Here is a 21,604-nt window from a genome sequence, read left to right as displayed (position 1 = left end):
AGCTACTGGTAAACATAATCATTACAAGTAATGGATTACTTTCCATCTTAAGGCTCCGAATTAGAATTTAGATACATTGTACAATTGAGCGCTAACAATGTTGTGAAAAATCAGACAAATCAGGCAAAGAGTATAATACAAATAGATCCATCTCTTTTATTGTTTCCATGCACAGAAAAAGCTTCTCAAAAATAGGCAATGACAATCCAACAAGTCCAAATAAATACTTTTAAAACAAATATGTAAAGAAACCTTTATATACCACTGACAGATTTGAATACTTTAAATACACGCAACCTCCCAAAAAAATGAAAACAAGACTATTGTTTTCAGGATATAAATAACAAGAGCAAAACATTTCCAATTTCAAACATGAAGCTCCCTCACTACACAAATCATTTACACTGATCTACCCTTTAGCTCAGTTTCCGCATCGTTTAACAACAGCGGCAGAAGGAAATGTACAATATGCATGCCGTCGTGTCATTGATTTTAAACAGCATTAACCTTTGTCTCATGAGTCTGTCAGCAGCTCTCTTTTTTTTTCCTGTAAAGCAGATCCACTTCTGGGTTGATTCATAATATAACAGATACATGTCAGAATATCTGGAGACATTTAGGTGCGTTGGAGGATTATGCGGAATGACTGCAGTTTGTTTGGATTTTTTTTATAACAAGTTAACAGATGCAATTCTTTCATTCACAAAATAATCAAAGATGTAATGAGAATACTGAAAAGCATTTAAAAAAAAAACCATAGTGTTAAATATGAGCCTGAAGCACGACATGTAAACCCCAGAAGTCAAGTCTCACTAGAAGCCTTCTACTAAACCAACCTGTGCCTAATTTATATACCTGCACTAATCAAACATAACAGCAGGACTTCATTGGAAATATCAAGTATTAGCTATTTTAGCCTTTTTTTTGTATTTCAGTTCATTCGGATGACACAAACGGAATTAAATATGAAAATGAAATTGAAAGAAAAATATATTAGAACAATTTATTAATGAGAACCTGACGTCAACACCTTAATCCACATTTAATCCGGTCACACTGGGTTCTAACCACCGGTCAAACTCGGACGCCTTCTTCACTGGGCCATCTCAAACTCATCATTTGTTCAAGTTTTTGGTGTAATCAAACTTGCCATGTGTCGTTTTTAGGTTAGCAGAGCGCCGACATAAAACAGAAAAACAGCCATTAACTCGTGAGAAAATGCACCTATAGAGCCCCCCATCTATCAGCAGGTGGGAAGTCATTCACCTCCCCCACTTCTGTGAAGGGCTGCTCTCCCAGCGTAAACATCAGTTTGTATCTCATCCGAACTTTTTCCTGAAAGACACGAAAAGCAGAAATTGGCTCACGTTGGCAGAATATATATATATCAGCGCCTGGCAAACATTCCTGCCCTTCAAGCTTCTGCCCATTTTGTTATGCTTCGAGCACAAACCTCAGTGTATTTTATACGGATTTTACTAAATATACTGACACAAAGTAATGCATATCTATAAAGTGGAAGGAAAATTATGTTTGTTGACATTTTTACAAATATAAATCTATACTTTGGGTATTTGTATTTAAATCTAGCAAAACCAACTAGATTCAGACAAACCAACCAAGACCTGGCTTTCTTCTTTAGGCACAAGTAGCTCTTCAGACCCTCCGCTTTGACAGAATGAGACAGAACTGAGTAATGTTTCGAAATAAAAACTAACAAACGTTGCAAGTTTGAGCATTGTTTATGGCATTAGGTAACAGACTACCATATGTGTTTTGTTAAATATAATTTCTCCTAATATGGAAACCGCCATTGAAGAAGAGGTATTTATTCTATTTCTGTCTGATGCTTTTCTTTATTTCAAAAGGTAAAAATCGAAATAAAATATGTGACTTTAATTTCAAATTAGACAAGAGTAGATATTTATAAAAGTTATAGATACATATTTTGAAGGGTCGTGTAGCTTTTGGGGCTCCGGGCAAATCAGTTTAGGTACTAAAGTGACAAGCCAGATAAGAGAAACAGTAAATTATGATAGTGGGAGGCAGCATCGTGCTGTGGGGAGGCTTTTCTTCAACACGTACAGTAAAGCTGGTCACAGTCAATAGAAGTGGATGGAACAAAATATGGGACAATCATGGAGGAAAAAAAACTTCCAGATGCTTCAAAAGGTTGAAGACTGTGGTGGAGGCTACCTTTCCAGCAGCACAAAGACCTAAAACTTGCCATCTGTGCTACAATGGAATGGTTGAGAGAGCAAAACACACTCCTGTGTTAGAATGGTTCAGTCAAAGCTTAGACTAAAACCAGCTCAGAATCTGTACCGAGAATAGAAAACGTCAGTTCAGGGACGTCCTCGGTCCAATCTGATAGAGCCTGAGCTATATTGTTAAAAAGAAACAGGCAAAAATGCCAGTTTGTAGAGACAACCCACAATGTCCTATAGCTGTGGTTCTACAAAGGTTGACTCGGGGTAAATACAAATGCACTCCACAGATTTTAGTTTGTAAAAAAATATATATTTAAGAGCATGTATCACTTTTTGTTTCTCTTTGTCATTATGCTCTAGTTCAGGGGTGTCAAACATACGGCCCGCAGGCCGGATCCGGCCCGCCGAACAATTTAGTCCGGCCCTTTGGCTATATGCATTATCATTATAAAAAAAAAAAACAATTTTTTTTTTTCCAGTGTCCTGTCTGGCAATGTGGCAATAAAAATTGTTGTCTTAATGCCAAAAAGAGCTCATCAGATTTGACTTTCACAAGTGGAGCAGTACTGCTTTTCACATAGTGCTCTGCTTGATTTATGAATGTGAATAGTTTTATTATGATTCATGCGGGAAATATTTTAAATTATATGGACACTACAATGGGAAAGTAGGAGAGGAAAGGAAGAACAAAAAGAAAAAAAGAAAAGGTGAAAGAGGAGATAAAAGGAACAGAATGATATAAAAACAATTATTGAAAAAAACATGTACTTCGTTTAATTGAAAATATGCAGTTCCTATATTGTCCACGAGGGGCGCTGTGTTTTAATTAGCAGATTAAGCTTCAGGTGTGGAAAATTTAAATCATTTCTTAATTTTTATCTGTTTGATGTATTTTGTCATGCAGGACAGTGTTTTTAAGTTCCAAAAAATGGGAATAAATGTTTTTCAACATTGTACAATCACTGTGATCAGTTCTTATGCATAATGCACAAGTAAATGTTTAACTGAGTAAAAGTATTGTTGAAATTGCACATACTTTTCTTAAAAACGCTGAGGTTATTCATAATATATTGTGTAAAAGTGAAATTAACTTAATATAAAAATCAACAACAAGTCCACATTTATTAGTTCTATTTAATCTTGCAATGAGTTAACTCGTGTGGCCCTCTTGAGATCAGATTAAGCTGTATGCGGCCCCTCAACCAAAATGAGTTTGACACCCCTGCTCTAGTTGATCTATCGCATCAAATCCATACATGATGTGAAAAAGATGTTTTAACTAGTTTGTTAAAAGCTCTAGCAAAGATGTAAAGATAAAATAATGAGGGACGGGGTAATACTGGGATATGTGAGCTGCAAGACAGAGTGAAAAAAGATGCTAAGAGCAGTAACAGTTTGCTCATCAAATACAAAGCCAATTAAAAATATAAACACTAAAACACTGAATACCTTCAGAGGATTGGCGAGCAGCACAACCTGAGAGATGGCGGCAGGGGGAAGAATTGGATTAAAAGGAGCCAGCTCTGTCCCGGAGGGCGGCTGCAGCTTCACCTTCATCGTCTGCAGAGATGGCAGAAGAACAATCCAGGAGCACAATTTTGACAGCTTTCCTCATAGCTTAAAATAAAACTGTTAGGAGCAACAGAAAAACATATCGGGCCTTACCCTGGGCACGGCAGCCTGGAGAACAATGTTCCTAACGGGCAGCGGGGCTGTGTTGAGCATGGACGCCACCATCACCAGCACGTCAGGCCTGCCGGGCGGGCAGTCCGAAGCGAAATGGAGCAGAACGCGGACACCGTTTCTGTCGTATGCTGTGACAGGACACAGCGTACCTAAAACACAGGGGGAGAGACACAATGAAAGCAGGACCAATGACCAGAAACGGGTAAATCCCAACTCCTGAAGGCCGTTTGTCCGTTTCTATCTGTTAGGAGCTGGACATGCTATGGCTGGACTGAACATGTAAGGCAGCAGCGGATTCATAGTAAATATGTGAAGTGGATAAATGGATTCCAGGAAGTGGTGATTCAGGGTTTTTATTTTTCATCAAAGCAGAACAAATACACCTGGCAAACAGGACCCACTCACAAGCAGTGACTGAAAATAAAATGCGTTACCATCTTTTTTCCCCCCAGTGTAACAATAACGTGCACAATAATGGAAAAATAATTTCTGCTTGGAGAAAATAAAACCATCTCTTCCTTTATAGTTTAGTCACTTAGTGTTTTTCATCCTCAGGTGTTTAGCCTTTTAAGAAGAAGTCAGAAAAAAAAATGTTTATTTCAGAAACACCTGGTTGGGAAACATCCGTTCTGCTCTGCCTCAACATTTTTTTACAGTAAGGCGCTGACAGATTACCAGGACTTTAGCACAACCTAAATGTTTATCATTTACGGGTGAAAATAGTGCGTTTTTAATGAATAGCTGCAGTCTAATCGAATCACGTGAACATGCGGTATATTAGGTCACCATATTGGGAGTATCTGTAGCCTCAGCACCATCTGCATCACACATATGATCCTTTTCTAGCCCCGTATAAATGAACCGTGGTCTTCCCTAAATAAAAGCTCATTTCCAGCACTCCACAGCTTTAAGGTCTTTAACCTGACTCAGGAGAAATGCCAGTGGTCCAAATTCACCCTGCATTAGGGTCGCTCCATCATTGGAAAGAGTATAAATCAAGATTATTTAGAAATTATGTGTATTTAAAGTTTATTTATCATAGTTTGAGAAAAAAAAATAATGGCAGCATAAAAAGACCCATCCCTGCTAATTAATTATCTTATACTTTTAGGCTGAATGTGTTTTTCTATTAATAAAGTAATTACAAAAAAGGCATCTCTGAATTAAAGCTTTATTCCAAATGTCTCACAGGCACAACTTTTAATTGTAGATAAATATGAAGAACAAAAAAAAAAAAAAAACCTACAGGAATACACAAAAGTTTGATTCTAATGCAACATAGACCATCTCGATATAAACAACCGTCTCATCTTCTATCTCATTATTTTTAAACCTCAACATATTGCCCAGCTTTACTCCCTGGTACCTTCATGGTTTGGTTTTGAAGCAGACGGTCCACTTAGGAACCTATGAGCAGGTCGTTTTTTTTCTGCCTCTCAGATAAACCAACATTAAAACCTGAATAGACCAATAACAGAAAACAAATATACAGAGATGTATTTAGTGCAGTGTTTATTTTATTTTTTTAGGAAAGATCCAACTTTATATTCTTTCCACTCTCAAACTGAATTGTCGTTTTGGGATTAAAAAACTAATCTGAATCTGAAAGTGAGGGATTCAGCTAAAGCATCTTTGTGATTCATTAGCATTTTAAATTAAAGTTTTACCTCAACACACGCCTTTTGAATAAATAAAAAATTACCCTGGTTTCTGTTGTAATTAATATTGTTACAAATTACATTTCATTAGTGTCTAAAAGTTTGAAGCAACACCACAAAACAGCAGCTATTTTAAATAAAGTAGGCTGGCCAGAGGGGCAGCAGTCAGGTGTTAACTTTAGCAGCACCTTGTTACTGAATTGTCCTCGTTGTTGTCGACTTTCAGCTCAACAAGCACCGAGTTCCACCCGGCAGAACGTCGCGGAGCAAGAAACTCCAAAGTTCTGATCTGTACCGGGGAAATCTCTCCCCTTCAGATCCTGTGAGAGGTGGAAACATCTCCACCGTCAAATCCCCCTGAGGTATCATTATACTTTTCAAATCATTCTCTGAAGAACATCGACAAAGTTGTGATGCTCTGCTTTCTGGTCTCCCTAAGAAGAACTCCACTGCAGTCAGTCCAAAAATAGCTGACAGAGTGCCGACGAGGACCAGAAACAGATCACACCGATTGAAAACTCTCTGCGTCGCCTACATATGAATAGTTTATGTTTTTAAAAGTATTAATAGAGTTAGTCCAACCTATTTATTTTAACTTGCTTTACATTAGCCTTGCAGGCTTCTATCCATATTCATTTTTCTTCTTCTTATTTTTTTCCTTTCTCTTTTTAAATGAAAATAAATGTGTCTTGTGCTATCATTCCCGGTCATAAACTTTTTTTTAAAAGTAATCTTAATTACAATTTTTTTTGATTGTCCTATAATCATGTTACTGACTTAGTTTAGTATTGTTTAGCGTTTTTTAATGGTTACTACATCCAGATTTATTCTCCGGCACGTGCTCTGATGTCTGAGGGCCATCTAAAACGAGGCTTAAAACCAGAGGGGACAGAGCCTTTTCTGTAGTTGGCCCCAAACTTTGGAATATTTTGCCCCTCCATATACGAGCAACCTCCACAGTGGAATGTTTTAAGACCCACTTTTATTCTTTGGCTTTTAACACCGCGTAGTTGTGTGGTCCTCTGTGTCCTTTTTAGTTTATTTTTATTCATTTTTTGTTATGTACAGCACATTAGAAACCTTTACTGTTGTTAAATGTGCTATATAAATAAAGTGGATTGGATTGGATACTCCATAAAACGGCCAATGAATGTACACAACCACATAAACAAAGAAAAAGAGACCACTCCAGCAGAGTTTTGCGTGACATCCAGGCAAGCTTCGCCCAAGCTGAGAAACAATGACATGTCAGACCTACCACCATGACCGCCAAAACGTCAAGCTTTTAAAATCCACCATGAAGCGTTCACCCGAGCCACTGTGGAGCCTTTTAGCTGATCGAGAAGGTAAAAACATCAGAGGCGCTTCATGTCAGCTGCACAGTCAGACACTTTCTTTGCTTCATCAACGTCCAACCTCGAAAGACTGGAGCTTTTTTAATTAGTTTTTTGTTCTTTTTCGAGTCAATTTCTCCTCCAAAGCACTCGCACAGGTGTTTTTAAAAGCTGTCCTCACAGCTGACAGAAATATGTGATTAATCTCAGGTAACTGCTTTTAATAATAGTTTAGCCCATTGTATCGTGGAGCATTTCATGAATGCATGAGTGAGAAATGTTTTAGCTCCTAAAGTACCCTGGTGCTGTCTACCAAAACTACAACAATATGTGAGCAACTACTAGAACAAAACCCACAGAAATCATTAGGTGGCCTGTAATAAACTCACTTGGCTTGATGGCCTCCAGGGGGACAAAAACAGCAGCCAGGGACACCTCGTCTCCTTTGCTGGGACTCGCCTGGCTCATGGGCTGAATGGGAGACATGGAGCGGAGCAGAGGGCTGTCGTCCGCGTGACTCCGCAGGGACGGAGGAGTGGACCACCCCTGCAGCCCGGCCGTCATCGCTGACGCGGAGGTACCACTGCGAACGGAAGGAAATTAAAGCAGCGTTTAAGTCCTCGGGCAAATACACGAAGTCTCAGAGAGGATGGGAGTCATCTTGAAGTGTTGAAGACGAAGAAGAAACGCTTTCCTGTACAGTGGTTTTATTTCTTCTGTATTCTAAAACATCAAATCCAATCTGCTCTGCACAGTGGTATTAAAATCAGTCACGGTTGCAATTAAATTATCCTTTTGCACACCAGCACACCTAATGCATCCGTTATCTTCTTTTCATGCCTGCAGTCTACAGCTCATCAGGAAGCTCTCATCAATTCTACAGTAAAAGGCTTTAAATGATGTGTTGTAGCCAAGTAGCAACCAGCCAAAAACAGAAATGTTGCCCATTCCTTATTCCACTTGACACAATGATGTGATTGGGTCGCGCTGCAAAGACATACAGCGTAATGCCTTGAAAAGTACACTGCAAAAAGAGAACTAAAAATAAGTAGAATTATCTTAAAATTAACGTATTTGCCCTTGATTTGAGCAGGTAAATAAGATTATCTGCCAATGGAATGAGTATTTTTACCCCTAAAATAAGAGAATTAGATATACACCACTTGAAATAAGATGATGGAGATGAACAATGCAGCCTTGAAAAGTACCCTCTGTGATCTGCTAAAGTAGTCATGGACTTTTCAGTGCTCTGTTGAGTTACCGCCACAGACCTCTGGGCCTTCTACTGGGATTATATGTATTAGAACAAGAAAAAAAAAGTACATGGTTGTAAAGTGGAAGGACATTTGTAAGCTTTTCCCTTTTTTACTAATTAAAATCCCCCAAAAAAGAGTGGCATGCATCATTAATGTTTATACAAAATCAGCATTATTGGCCAAGATTGTGTGATCAGTTTCACACACTCACAGTGGACACCAATTAGATATAAATATATAATAAAATAGAATGAAGGTACAGCAAGTATGTATGTGTATCCTCAGCCATTTTTAGATGTAAGCAAAAGGAACAAAAGAACGCAGGCTGTGATACACTCACTGTTTCCCAGCAGTGTAGCTGACAGCTCAGGCTGTCTCTGGAAGTCCACCTTCATCTCTCCTATCTTAAGCAGGTACAAATACAGGTGATCCTGACCACCTCCTGTCTGGACGTGGACTCATCACTATTCTGGATCAGACTGAACACAGTGGTGTCGTCTGCAAACTTCATTTGACACATGGGTCAACTGGTGGGTCTTACGAGGCAGAAGGTGCTCCCCAGCCTCAGCAGCAGGAAGCTGGTGATCCACCAACAGAGGCCGGCACCGCGAGCTGGGTGAGGTTCTGGTGGAGGACGACTGAAGTCCACAGACAGGAAGCTGTTGTACGCCCCTGAGCGGTTGAGTCGGGTCAGGATGAAGTGCGGTCCCAAGCTGGCAGCATCGTCTGCCGACCTGCTGCCCGGTAAGCAGGCAGCAGAGGTCCGGGCGACGGGCCTGTAGTCATTAAACTCGTGGTGGTGGGTTTCTTTAGGACCAGGGTGATGGCAGAACGTTTGGAAGGAGGAGGGAACCTCACACAGGTCCAAAGACTCATTGAAGTAGGGCTGGACGACGTGTGGCGTGATAGGAAAAAACAGGGTCGATAAAACTTCGATAGACAGTTTTCCTTCCTTCCTTTCAGCCTATCATATTAGTTGATGCTACAGTCACTACTTCCTCACGACCAATCGTAATCGCGGACCCAGGCACGCCGTCACAAAGCGCCGCCCTCTCAAACCACAACACAGAGCATGTGAATATGTCGGAGTAGCGGAGGAAACGGTCCCAAAACGGGGTTTTACTAGTTCGCCAGTCTGACCTGGTGATTTGTAAAAATCATTTAGCAATACCAGAAAATGTTCAGGCAGAGCTGCACATAAAATATGGTTTTAAATATTTTCAATAATTATCAATATCGATCAATATGCATTTTTTTAAATCGATAAGCTTTTTTTCCATATCGTCCAGCTCTACGTTGAAGACCCGAGAGAAGATGTGGGTCGGTTGTTCAGCACAGGTGGTCAGGAAGAAGGGGAAACACCATCAGGTCCTGGACTTCTCCTGGTCCTCTGACACTATTTACATCCTCCTCAGTGAGCTTTAGTGCCAACGTTTGTTTAAGTCACTAATATTTTGTAACTGATCGGGACATTTCTGCTTCTTTCTAATGAATCCTTTGAATGAATTAGCAGGCTGGAGAAAACTGTTTACGGCAGCAGCTTTGATTCCTTCTGTAATCATCTGGTGATTAAAACATTTTGACTCAACATAATAAACATTTTTTCCCCAGGGGCCTTGCTTTAAAAAAAAAAGTACACGGTCAAAACCATTAAGCCCCCAGAAAGAATGTCCTTTCTCATGCGTCCAGCCATTTTCTATACTGTCTTAATCCTTGCAGAGCAACACCGAGATGACTGACAGGCGAGTCGCTGAAACGAGGACAGCGCTCGCACATCATTTAAAAGTGTGATATTTTAAATGAACGGTACTCACATGTCACTGCTTAGATCCAGCATGGCCAGGTCCTGTAAATTGTGGCTGAGAGAGGAGGGTCCGGGCTGGAAGACGTGTTGACGGCCGGCGGGGAGAGCAGGCGCCGTCCTGCCGTGCGACGGCGAAGGACCCGCCGGCGCCGCGGCGGTCAGAGCCGAGCCCAGCGGCTGGGGGAACATGAGCGGTGCCGGCAGATCCGAAGCCGCAGCAGCTGGAGGCGTGGAGAAGGCGGGGCCGGGGAAGTCTGAGGCAGAAGTAGTTGTGGCTGTTCTGGTGGAAGTCGCTTGATGCTAGCGTTGTAGAGAGGGATTGTTGAAAGAGCGAAGGTGCTGAAAGTGCGTTAAAGGTAGGCAAACTGGAGTCGAAAAGAGCCAAATGTTGACTGGAGTCCTGCAATACATTCAATCACATTCAGGGCTATTCTCAGTCAGCTGGGAGGAGAAATGCATCTCATGTTTTAGTCTTAATTTAATTACCTGTGAAGGTGCTAAATGATTGCTCTGATTGGAGGTGCTTGATTCAATGACTACAGGGCCTGGATCATTAAGGCCTGTGAATTTACACAAATTCCAATTTTAAAGGACAAAGGGATTGTCAAAGAAAACACTTCAAAAAGAAGCTTTGACCAGATAATGAGCTTGGTACCTAAAGACAGCAGCTCCTCATCCAGTAGAGAGAGGGCAGCAGAAGGCGCAGCGGCACTCTTGGGCTGAAGCTCAGTGGTCGTCGAGCCGCAAAGCAAGTCCTCGGAAAAAGCCAGAGACGATGCCTGAGGCTCCTGCTGGGTCTGAGAGGGACTCTTGGTGTCCAGACCCACCAGGTCGATGAGAATCTCTGACTTGTTTGTGCTTCCCGAGCCTTTCAGACAGAGAAAGCAAAACCAGCACAAATAAAGGCGTGTGGGTTCAGATCTAGTCTGGCTTCCATTAGGCTGTCAGAGAAACAGCATTCACACCTCTAGAACATCTTCACATCTTGTCATGCAGCAGAGGATTTGTTATTTAGCTTATGTGACAGATAATGCTGAAGACGTATACAGAGTCAGTTGAACTGGACTTTATGAAGGGTGGTCAGAGTATGGGGGGTAAATGCACAGTTCCTCCATTTCTTGTTACAATTACATCAAACCTGCAGGTCAGTCCCATTTAGGCACCTTTTAATACGGTAGAAATCTCCACTGCAAGCAAAAAGGACTTAGAGAGAGAAGAGAAAAAGTATAAGAAAACGAAATCTCTCTGCAGAGTCCTACATTCCAGGCAGCACAAACAGGCACAGCAGCAAAATCTAGTTAAAAAGCAACATTTTAAAGACCAGAAAACACTCAGATAAACAAAAAAGGCTGAACTTCATTCACACACGTTGCCGGGTCTTTATAAAAACAAGCATCTACCCCGGCACTGGTTTTAAAAGTAAGATCGTAGACACGGTGTCATTTTCAGAAAGATTTTCATCCACACAAAGCCAAAACGCATAAAAATGTATTCCCTTTTCCAGATATCGGGCTTTATGTGGAAAAGGCCTCAGAGGAACTGAGAGCAACGACTGTACTTTGGCTAAGATAAAGTGACTAGGGTCTAGGAGAAGTCTCCTGTATTTCAGCCACATGCGTGGACTCGTTTATCTGGGCTAAATGTTTATCACACTCAGACAGGACCTAACTTTAAGAAATCGGTGACGCAAAATGTGTGATCAGTGCATCTGCAGTGTTTAGGGTTTTATTACATCCACCCCCTAACGGTATTTACCTATCCAGACCTTACCTTGTGTGCCTTGTGCTACATCAGCGTCTCCACTGATCGACTGTCCTTCAACTATCTTCTTATAGGAGTTAATTGCACTGGAGAGGTCATCACTGGCCTGCAAGATCTCTCCTGGTGGGTACATTTTTTTTAAAACAACAGAGCAAATGTCAGGATTACAAATAAAAAAAAGCTGGAAAAATACAAAACTCTGAGCTCGATGTGTTGAAGAATTTAGCGGAGTTCCTGTTAGGTTTAAAAAAACTGAAACAAGCAGAACAAGGAGAGCGTGAAATCAGCTCGGAGAACCAATTTCTTACCCAAGCCGTTGTCATCATCTTCAGTCTCAGTAGCCAGTTTGAATACCGTCTGTCTGAGCTTGTCACAGTCACTATACAAATCCTGGGAACACACATACAGAAGCTCTACTTCCAGCTTTTCAGTCTCATTTTAAGACTTAACAGTATATAATGACACAAGTCTTGCAGCTTTTCATATAAACATCCACAGAAGGAAAATTTTCCTCTATTTAGTAAATCTTTTTTTGCATTTTATGACTTGAAAACATTTTTGATTCTTGAAACAAGTCATTAGGGAGATTCATGTTCAACATTCTGAATTTTACAATAGTGCTTCCAGACAGGTTAATAACCACCAAAGCAAGGAGGGGATATATTTCAAAGGGTCATCGGCTCTCATCACACGGACCTTTATAAGCTCCTTATCTGCTTCGGTGGAGTCGTCGGGGCTGAAGTGAGCGAGCATCTCATTAAGGAGTTTCACACTGTTGTTGACCGCCTCCAAGGTGCTCCTTTGTTTGGCGGCCCTCTGTGATCGCACCTCATCCTGCGACACACAGAAGGGACGGGTTTCTAATAGCTGCTATTAATATTAGCATAACAGCTCTAATAGAATGGAGGACAGTACAGCGCTTCAACTGGATGTGGGTGAAAGTAGCCGGAATAAAACGGGAGCCGAACGCACCTCCTTCACCATATTCTTGATGAGCCGATTGGCCTCCTGCAGGTCTTCGGGCTTTTTGCTCTTCAGAAGTTCTGCTAATCTCTGCGGAGGAATTAGGAAACCTTTAATCAGTCAGACTCCTTCCCACAGATCAGGCACGCAGCAGTAAGAGTCTCATCTCCCAGGTAAAAAAAAAAAAAAAGCTGATCCCCAGATCAGCTGCCATCAGCACCACATAAAGCAGTTTGTCTTGTTTGCGTCAAGGATGAACATAAATTTGGACCTCTTCAGTCTGATGCTGGAACAAAAAGCTTTTACTCAGCAACTCTTTAACCAATTTCCACCCTTTCAAAGTGTCCGGAATTTAAGCACGGTAATAAAACCGTCAGGATTTCTGTTTGGCAGGACAACAACTAAAGGAAACATTTTGTTTTGCTCTTTCACTTTCAGGCTCTTCTGTGGATCCAAGTGCTTGTATAAGGTATTGAAAAAATAAAAAATAAAAAAAATAAACTTCTCACTCCTCCTCCACGGCCTTAAATAGCTCCTGTTTTCTCTTTGGGCTTCTTCTCTCCTGCTGCACGCTGACATCTGCAGAAGAAGACATCTGCAAAACGCCTCTCACCTCGCTAATTTGCAAGGCCTCAGACAAAGAGTAGCAGCCTGATGTTATTTCTAACCAATAATCCAACACTTCAAAGGCTTTAAAAACGCTAATAACGCTTTCCAAGGGGTGATGAAAGTAGGCCAAAAAGCCACGTCTAAAAGCCCTTAGATCTAAAAATATAATTAAGCATAATACGTTCTGACACTAGCTGGTTATTGCTAAATCAACGTCCTTATTCAGTCATTATTTAACTGAAGGACCAGAACGAATTTAGACTCAGCCAGGATTGTTTTCTAGTGTCTAAGTGTCCAAAGTCTTTCAGCACAAACATCTCCCACCAACTGTCAAGCATGGTGGTGGAGGGTAATAATATGGGCCACAGGCACCTTGTAGTCACAAATCAGCAATTAACTCCTCTGTTTACCATATTTAGCTGTTCAATCAGTGAACTCCACGCGTCCTTCCCATCTCGTGTTTACATGTAAGGTGTCAACATAAAAAGGGGTTAGCGCATCCCGGCGGCACGCTTTGAAGACCCACGCCAACCCAAGATGTCGCCGGATTGAGTTGCATGATGAGGGCGTAACCTGTCAGAGAAGAGCGCCCCACAGAGGGCAGTGAGGGGAGCTGAGGGAGTTGCTGGAGAGGCCCCTTCCTTCTGGTAAGATCTGCTTAAGAGCCGCTCTAGGAACCACTTTCTGAACTGTTGCCATCAGGCTCTGCAACATGAAATGCAGAAACGCCGTACCGCTAGGCCTGTGCGACAAACCAAAAAATGTACCGACACCGAAATTTACTGCAATAACCAACGTCACTTTGCCTATATTGGGATTTTTATTGGTAAAGGCAGGCTATGCTCCTGTCCCTTTAAGATGCTGAGTCACGTGACTCCACCCCATCCAGTCTGAAACAAGCGGCGAAAGAGACATGGTTGAGAAAATGGAGGAAATTTCAAATGTTGACGGTGGAGCCGGTCGAGGAGGAAGAGGAGCAGCTGTTAAGTATGTGGCCGCTGCATCTGATCTCTGGTTCAGTCGCATGATGGACCCTTACATCAGTCTGACTATACATATTATCAATGACGAATGGAGACTGTGCACCAGAGAGCTTGAGACGGCATACTTTCCAGCCGATACCGTGGCGCTGGTCGGACAAGGTTTAAGCTCTCTGCGTGGGATATCAAGGAAGAGGCCCTTGTCAGTATTACTACTGCCAGCGGTAGTGTTTTCAATCGTTATTGAGGTAAACTGATCAATTTATCACGATATATATTTTAGGCCATGTCGCCCAGCCCTACATACACAGCTTTCTCCTTCAACACTTAGGCAATCATAATTCTGTCCCTACATAAGAGATGGAGGCACAATCCAGAAGCCATTGAGCAGATTTATAGAAAGAATTGTTTAAAAATCCTGATTATAAGCGAGCATGTCCTCTGAACATCTGCAAGAAGTCTCAGCTTCAACTTATTCACCATTGATGGTAGGATGGAGTTAAAGGAACAGCAGATGGTTAGTTTAAGGGTCTCATCTGCAGTAATGTGGGCCCTGCTCTTTTCTGACGATGAATAAAGAACTGAGCACAAAGAGGAAAACTCTCAATCCACCAGTTCATCGTTGTCATGGATCATGACTGAATGTAACAGCATCTGATATGAACTTCCTCTGCAGGGTGGCTGAGCTCAGCCTAAAATCTGTTTTTACGGCAGTAATTTATTCACACAAAACCACGAGTCCCACTCACCTTGCTCTTTTTCTCATCATCAAATACGGGATTCTTGGGACGTGGGGAAGGTGAGGGGATTAACGTGGCGTCCAGGGAGACTTCTGGGTCCACTACAACAATGCCTAAAAGGACCCACAGTTAAGAGGAGAAAAGTGACATCAAACGTGTGCAGATGGAGGTTCTCAGCCACCGACATCTTACCCTGGGATTTCAGCATCTGATACGCCTCACAGATCTTTGCTTCATCAGGAAGAGACACGGTCCAGGTGTACAGCATCTCTATGACCTTCGTCTTCACTTTATCTGACACTCTGTCTCCGAGGTACTGGAAACAGGTATGAGTCCAGCTTAGAATAACACCAAACATCATTGCGTATAATATCCTCACGATCAGGGCTGCACTAGACTAAGAATAAGCACGGTCTGGTTCCTGCTTTCACAGTAAATAAAGTTTCCGTCATACTATTCCTACATTTCAAAGTCATTTTAATGAGATGCCAGAGAAAGTGCTGGATTGACTAGTTTTCTATGGCTGGAGCACAGTTGTAACACCGTATATCCTCCTCCACTGGTTGCTGCACACTTCAGGTCAGCTGGCTGAAGGAAGCCAATGACATTTTTCCCTTGTTGACAAAAAGTGACTAAACAAGTTGGACTGTAAATGTTAGCGGCTGCGAAACAAAGACAGACATGGAGGGAAAGCTAGAGGAGCGCCACCTAGAACTCCTATTTAGGTAACACGGTTTTAGCACCAGCTAGCAAGCTGCAAACGTCTGTTTAATGTCTGCATGTTAGGCTGCTGACTGCAGGCTAGCTAGTCACAGGCAGACATACTGACTATTTCATCCATTCATCTCCGCTCATAACACTAATGTCACCAAAGAGCAGAACAGGAAAATATACAAGAAAGCCACCATTACATCTTGTGAGTATTTCTGTTCTATTTCTAGGTAAGTCAATGAATCTCAACCCAAATAACAAATAACTGTAATAGTTAACTTAATCAAAACTCTGATAAAGTATTATATAGTAAGTTGCTGCTTTTCTGTTAGCCGTTGTTACAGATAAGGCCATCATGCGGCAAAAATCTCAGCAGCCAGTGTGTGATGTTAGAAAACACTTTGATCTGACTGCTGAATCAGTCAATGCTGATATAAATAGACATTAACCCACCTTTTACTTACAACCCTCTTTCTTTCCCATCAATGTTCTCACAAGTCTCCCTGAACTTTGAGCATAACTGTATGATTTTGCCAAAAAAAAAAAGAAGTGATATATTTCAACCATAATTGTGATTTGTAAACAAGGACTATTTAAAATAAGAGATGTGACTGTTTTTATCAATCAGAATATTCTTATTCAAGAGAAGAGCTTGTTGAGTTGGACATCAATCCTTGCTGAACCATAAAGTGCAGCCAACAAACAAGTTTATATATTAAACAGTTTGACCAGTACTTAATGCTATGGTAAGATTCCTGAAAGTTTCTGGTAAAAACTATAATTATATAAACTATAAAACAAATAATAAAATTAGATTATCTCACTGCAGCAACTCTCTAGCCTTCCAGGTGAAGGCAAACCCACTTTAAACATGTTACTGACACATAAAGGACGCGTCTTATCCATTAATTGTTACATTGCCAAAATTTACAGACCTCTGCGATTTGGAAATCACGTTTTTTTTTTAAATTGCGATTACACTGCAAATGCGATCCATTGTCCAGCTCTACCTTTGAGGAACTTGATCACCAACATTTTGGGTCTGGTGTAAGCATGAAGGACAGTGGACGTTCATCCAAATGACCAAATGCCCTGTTAGCTAGCCGAATTTAAACTCCTGCCTCCTGACATTTAAAAGCCAACTGAACATTAAGAGTCCTTTGCTGTGGCGATACTGCTCACATGGATCCATATGCTGTGCAGCCCTGATCGTCATCGTTACCGTTGATTTGAGCGTTAACGTTACTTACTTTAGGCGAGACCACCTTTATTAACTCGTTTAAAAACTTGAATTTTCCAACTTCGTTGTGAAACCTCCGTCCACAGTTTTTCATACACGCTTCGAGGACCTAAGGCGGAACACAAAGCGCCATTAGCCTTCACAGCTGGAGGACGTAGCAGAAAGAAAAAGCACATAGAAGAAATGAAGCTGCCCCACCGTTAACGCTTGCATCGCCTCCCACTCCTGAGGGGACTGGATCTTGTGCGCCAGCAGCCTGACAGATATTTGATGACTGAAATATATGGCATAAAGCAGGAAGGCATGAGGAATTTCCAACGCCGCCGCTCACAGGAAGGTATGTGTGCTTAACAACAGCGAGGCCACTTATAGGTTCACTCAATGGGTATGACTAGATGAATGTTAAGCAATAGACTGAGCTTATTGAATGAATGTGACTATACCCTTCAAGCTCCTTATTAATTTGATCACAGAAACCCATTATATACTCCCAGTCTTCCTGCCTGTTGGAGGGATTGGTGGCTTTGTCTGTAAAAGAGAACATAGAAAATCAGAGGCTGAATCCCATTTCATCCGTTGCCCCTCAGTTTTAGCCCTTCACCGTCTCTTTCCTGCCGCAGGATGTCCCAAGGGGTTTCTGCTGGGATGGGAATGAGGGGAATGGCTTTGGAGCCCTCGAAAAAATTATTTCTCATTGGTTCACTTGGAAAACAGGCACCAGGGCGGGCACTAGCAACACCTCCCCCCCGTCCCCCCACAAAGGTCAATACGGTCTCTGCTATCCTACTTTGAGGGCCCAATAACCACTGCAATGTCAAGTCTGAACCTTCCTGGTATGCTATGTATGGTATCGTAGGTGATTATTGCTAACCAGTATTAAAAAAAAAACATAAAAAATATCAAATATTTCTCAAACAACAAAATACTGAACCATCACAACTGTCTTAATGTGTAAATTAACTCAAACCGGAGTTGTTGTTTTTTGTTTTAGCTTTGCTCAAAAAAAAAAAAAAAATGTCTTGCCTGTTTCTGTTTACAATTTGTTGTTATAAAGAACTATATAGATGGACAAACCTTGTAATGCCCCCGAAACGTATTCTGAGAATTTCAAAACTGCATAGCCTTAAGTAGGTTACCGACTAGCCCTCGGTATACCTTAAGGGCGTCTTAAGATTAGTAGACTTGCCGTATACTATGGAGGACTGTAACATCCCATATATACGCTGATGACACTAAATTATATGTTTGTGTGTCAACACACGGCCGCATTCATTAAGTGTGTCCGTAATGGGGGGGATGGGGTCAGAGATTCCTCCAGCTTAATGCAGAAGAGACAGAAGCTATTGTTTTTGGTCACAAGACCCAACTAGATTGAATAAAGTTAAAAACCACAGAGCAGGCAAAAACGAAAAAATAAAATAAAAAATACAAAACATTGTCGTGGATATGGACTGAGACCTAAATGTGAAAAACATGCAAATAAGTCTACAATTATATCAGCTATTAGTCTTATATCATCAAAATAAAGAATTCCTTTCAACAGAGGACACAAGAAACAGGTTTGGATTCTAAGTGGCAGAGCTGGCGGTCGGGTATGGATCATCTGGACCCCGCAGGTCTTCAGAAACCCGTTAAAGCAAGAGTTGTCAGCAGCATTTAGTGTCTACGGATGGGTCATCTCTTTTAAATCAGGACTGAAAATCAACACTATTGTTTAATCCCAAGTTTATTTTATTGGTTCCTTTTTAACACCTCAGTCATTTACAGTAGTATGACAAGGCCTTTGTCCTTTACAAGATTGATGTAGGGTTTTCTTTTATGTTTATGTTGCATAAAAATATTTCAGATCAAACCAATTCACATGTCAAAGATAACATAACTGAATGCAAAAATGTAATTTTCATTTGATTTTAGCTCAAAGGTTATTTGCTACCTGTGTGAATCAATAGAGCCTTTATAAATCAAATGTTTTTATTTTACTTTTTTAATTTACTCAGCATATATATATATATATATATATATATATATATATATATCACAATTTTTTTTTTTACAGTAAACTTTATTGGCTGACCTGAAACGTTTAGGTATGATAAGGTAAATGGAGTGGCACATTTTTTTTAAATCAAGGCACGGCATAAGTTTTAGAATTAGCATCTTATTATGTCGTTCTTTTGATTTCTCATATTGTACTAATATGCTAATGTTTCTTGTGGTTCATGAAATGTTATTACTTCTGTCCCTTGATGTTCCTGAATGACTCTATGAAAGTATGGTGCTATAAAGTTGCCTTGCAGTTTGATGCTCTGCTCATATCCAGGCAATGCACTCTCCAAAACATCAAAAATCATTTGCAATGTATCAAAGATTCATACATGTCAACAGGCATGTTATATTCATCCATATGTAACATAAAAACCTTGCATGCCGAAATGTGCTGCATAAAGTTGCTTGTTTCCATGGGACAATGTGTGGTAGCTGATGTCTGATTTCTAGTGGACTGGTTTAACCTCTACCTGAAGTTGGAGCGAGTGGGCGGGGTCTAGGGGTAACCCTTGGAAACAGGATTCAGCCAAAAATGATCATTACAGTGCACTCTCCAATAGAAAGAATGACGCAACTTTGTTTTATCATGACTAACAAGAGGTCATCAAGCGACAACTTCCACCCTTTCAAGACCGGCCGGTGACTGTCATCTCCTTCCATCCTGCTTTTTGCTACAAATTTCATAGGCTGTTGGGACTTTCTATGCCGGTTAAATGATCGAAGATATGTTACATTTTTATAAGGCAAACGCTGACACGTATCTTTCCCGCCACAACACGCTTATTACATCTTATTTGCAGGCAACATCAATATAATGTCGAAGTATCGTGTTAAGGCAATCAACAGACGGGAATTTGGCTTGTCACACTCATCCTCTGCTGCTAGCTCTGCTGCTAGCTCAGTTAGCCTCTCCTGACAACACAAAGCAGTCGGCGGGCTAACATCCAGCAGCAGTCGTGTCACAGGAGTCTGACGGATCCTTCGGATACGCGTGGAGGTAGAGCGCAAGCCTGAGCCCCGGTAGCATGAGCAAGAAACGTAAAAATCCTTTTACGAACTATATACTTACTAAGCCAAGACTCCAATGACTCTCCATCATCCGCCATATTTGTTCTCTCGGGGAGAAACAACGCGTGACTCCTGCTGCATTCACGTGCCTGGAAACAAATAGGACTCTGTAGTTGCGCTGGCTGCGCTCGTGATTGGCATGTTTTTATTGTGCGGGTAAAATCTGACAGAAACAAATATGTGCTATTGAATTGTACAGAGTTCAGGTAAATCTGTTTTGCACATTTTAACGTTGGTAGTTGGGGACGTGTTTTCTGCGTGTATTTGAAGGTTTCAATGCCGCGTACAGCAACAGAGCGTCAGTGAAGGGGGTTTCCAGCCAAAACATTATCAGTTCTATATCCAGTGCAGCATGATATGGAACCTGTGTTTTAAACTAGACAGACAGACAGGTAGGTACACATTACCAAATGAAAATGCTGGAGGTTTCTTGCAGTTAAAGGGGGATTTTCCTTTCCGCTGATACTACATGCATGCATGCTCAGTGTTAAGAGTTCAGAAGGAGGGATTGCTGCAAAGTCAGTGACTTGCTGCAGTCGGTTGGGCTTTCAAACTTTTACCGATTTGAAAAACTGAACTTGACTGCATTGTTCAATTACCAGGATCGAGTTGCAACATTTGACTTTGAATCTGTATTTGCGATTGAATTGTCTACCTGAAATTGATACTTAGAAATAAATCCTTATTTCATTTTATTTTATGATCATTGTAGTGATTATGGCCGACAGATAATAAAAACCTAAGCCCCAAATTCTGTTTCTCAGTAAATTTGAGTATTACATGAGACCAATTAAAAAGGTTTTTTTAATCCAGAAGTGTTATGCCATCTTTATTGCCCATAAAATTATTGAGACTGCTGAACTGAAGTTATCCATGTTCCCCAAACAATTTCCTTACCACGCTGTCCCCCTCCACTCATCTTTCTATTAAAATGCTTTAATATAGCCAACAAAATTGCCAGCTTCATTAACAATTATATTTTGAGGCCAACCATTCTTGTGAAGACTTCCAGTCTGCTAAAAACTCTCAGGTAAGCAGTTCTCCCCATGATTCTGTAGACCCCAAAAATATTTTGGTATTTATAAATATGTTGGGCCCTGCGATAGACTGGCGATTGTCCAGGGTGCATCCCGCCTCTCGCGCATTGACAGCTGGAGATAGGCACCAGCACCCCTCGTGACCCTGCAAGGGATAGATGTGTTAGAAAATAGATGGATGGATAAATATGTTGGTGAAGATTCTCAGTCATCCAGGTCATGATCAACCCAAAAAAGAATAGAAGTCCAGTTACTTGTAAATACTTTTTTTATTGGTTTTAGTGAATGCTGGAGATAGGCACCAGTAACCCCCGCGACCCCATGAGGGACTAAGCGGGTTAGAAAGTGGATGGATGGATGGATGGATGATATTCAGATATTTCTGGAGAACCAACTGAATGTTGGGTTTTCATTAGCTGTAATCAATAGTGATTAAAAACATTTCCTGAAATAGACAGGGAGGCACTATGTATCTGCATTAGCATCTGTTCACGCTGACAT

General features: G+C 41.1%; 1 protein-coding gene across 1 annotated transcript; it reads right to left on the bottom strand.

Annotated features, from left to right (window-relative positions):
• Positions 1–131: 131 nt before the first annotated feature.
• Positions 132–20,160, bottom strand: gga3a (golgi associated, gamma adaptin ear containing, ARF binding protein 3a). The gene is given in 18 exon segments (XM_021321836.2): positions 132–1,335; positions 3,660–3,770; positions 3,876–4,045; positions 7,278–7,471; positions 9,959–10,245; positions 10,247–10,348; positions 10,435–10,508; positions 10,604–10,816; positions 11,719–11,829; positions 12,018–12,099; positions 12,406–12,543; positions 12,682–12,762; positions 15,011–15,114; positions 15,194–15,317; positions 16,963–17,061; positions 17,151–17,226; positions 17,396–17,480; positions 20,068–20,160. Coding segments are annotated over 18 exon segments (2,199 nt in total). The 5' UTR covers positions 20,105–20,160; the 3' UTR covers positions 132–1,224.
• Positions 20,161–21,604: the final 1,444 nt, after the last annotated feature.

The sequence above is a fragment of the Fundulus heteroclitus genome, chromosome 5 (assembly GCF_011125445.2).
Source record: "Fundulus heteroclitus isolate FHET01 chromosome 5, MU-UCD_Fhet_4.1, whole genome shotgun sequence".
NCBI classification, from domain to species: domain Eukaryota; kingdom Metazoa; phylum Chordata; class Actinopteri; order Cyprinodontiformes; family Fundulidae; genus Fundulus; species Fundulus heteroclitus.
Note: the sequence above shows the minus strand (reverse complement) of the source record. Positions and strands in the feature narration are given on the sequence as shown.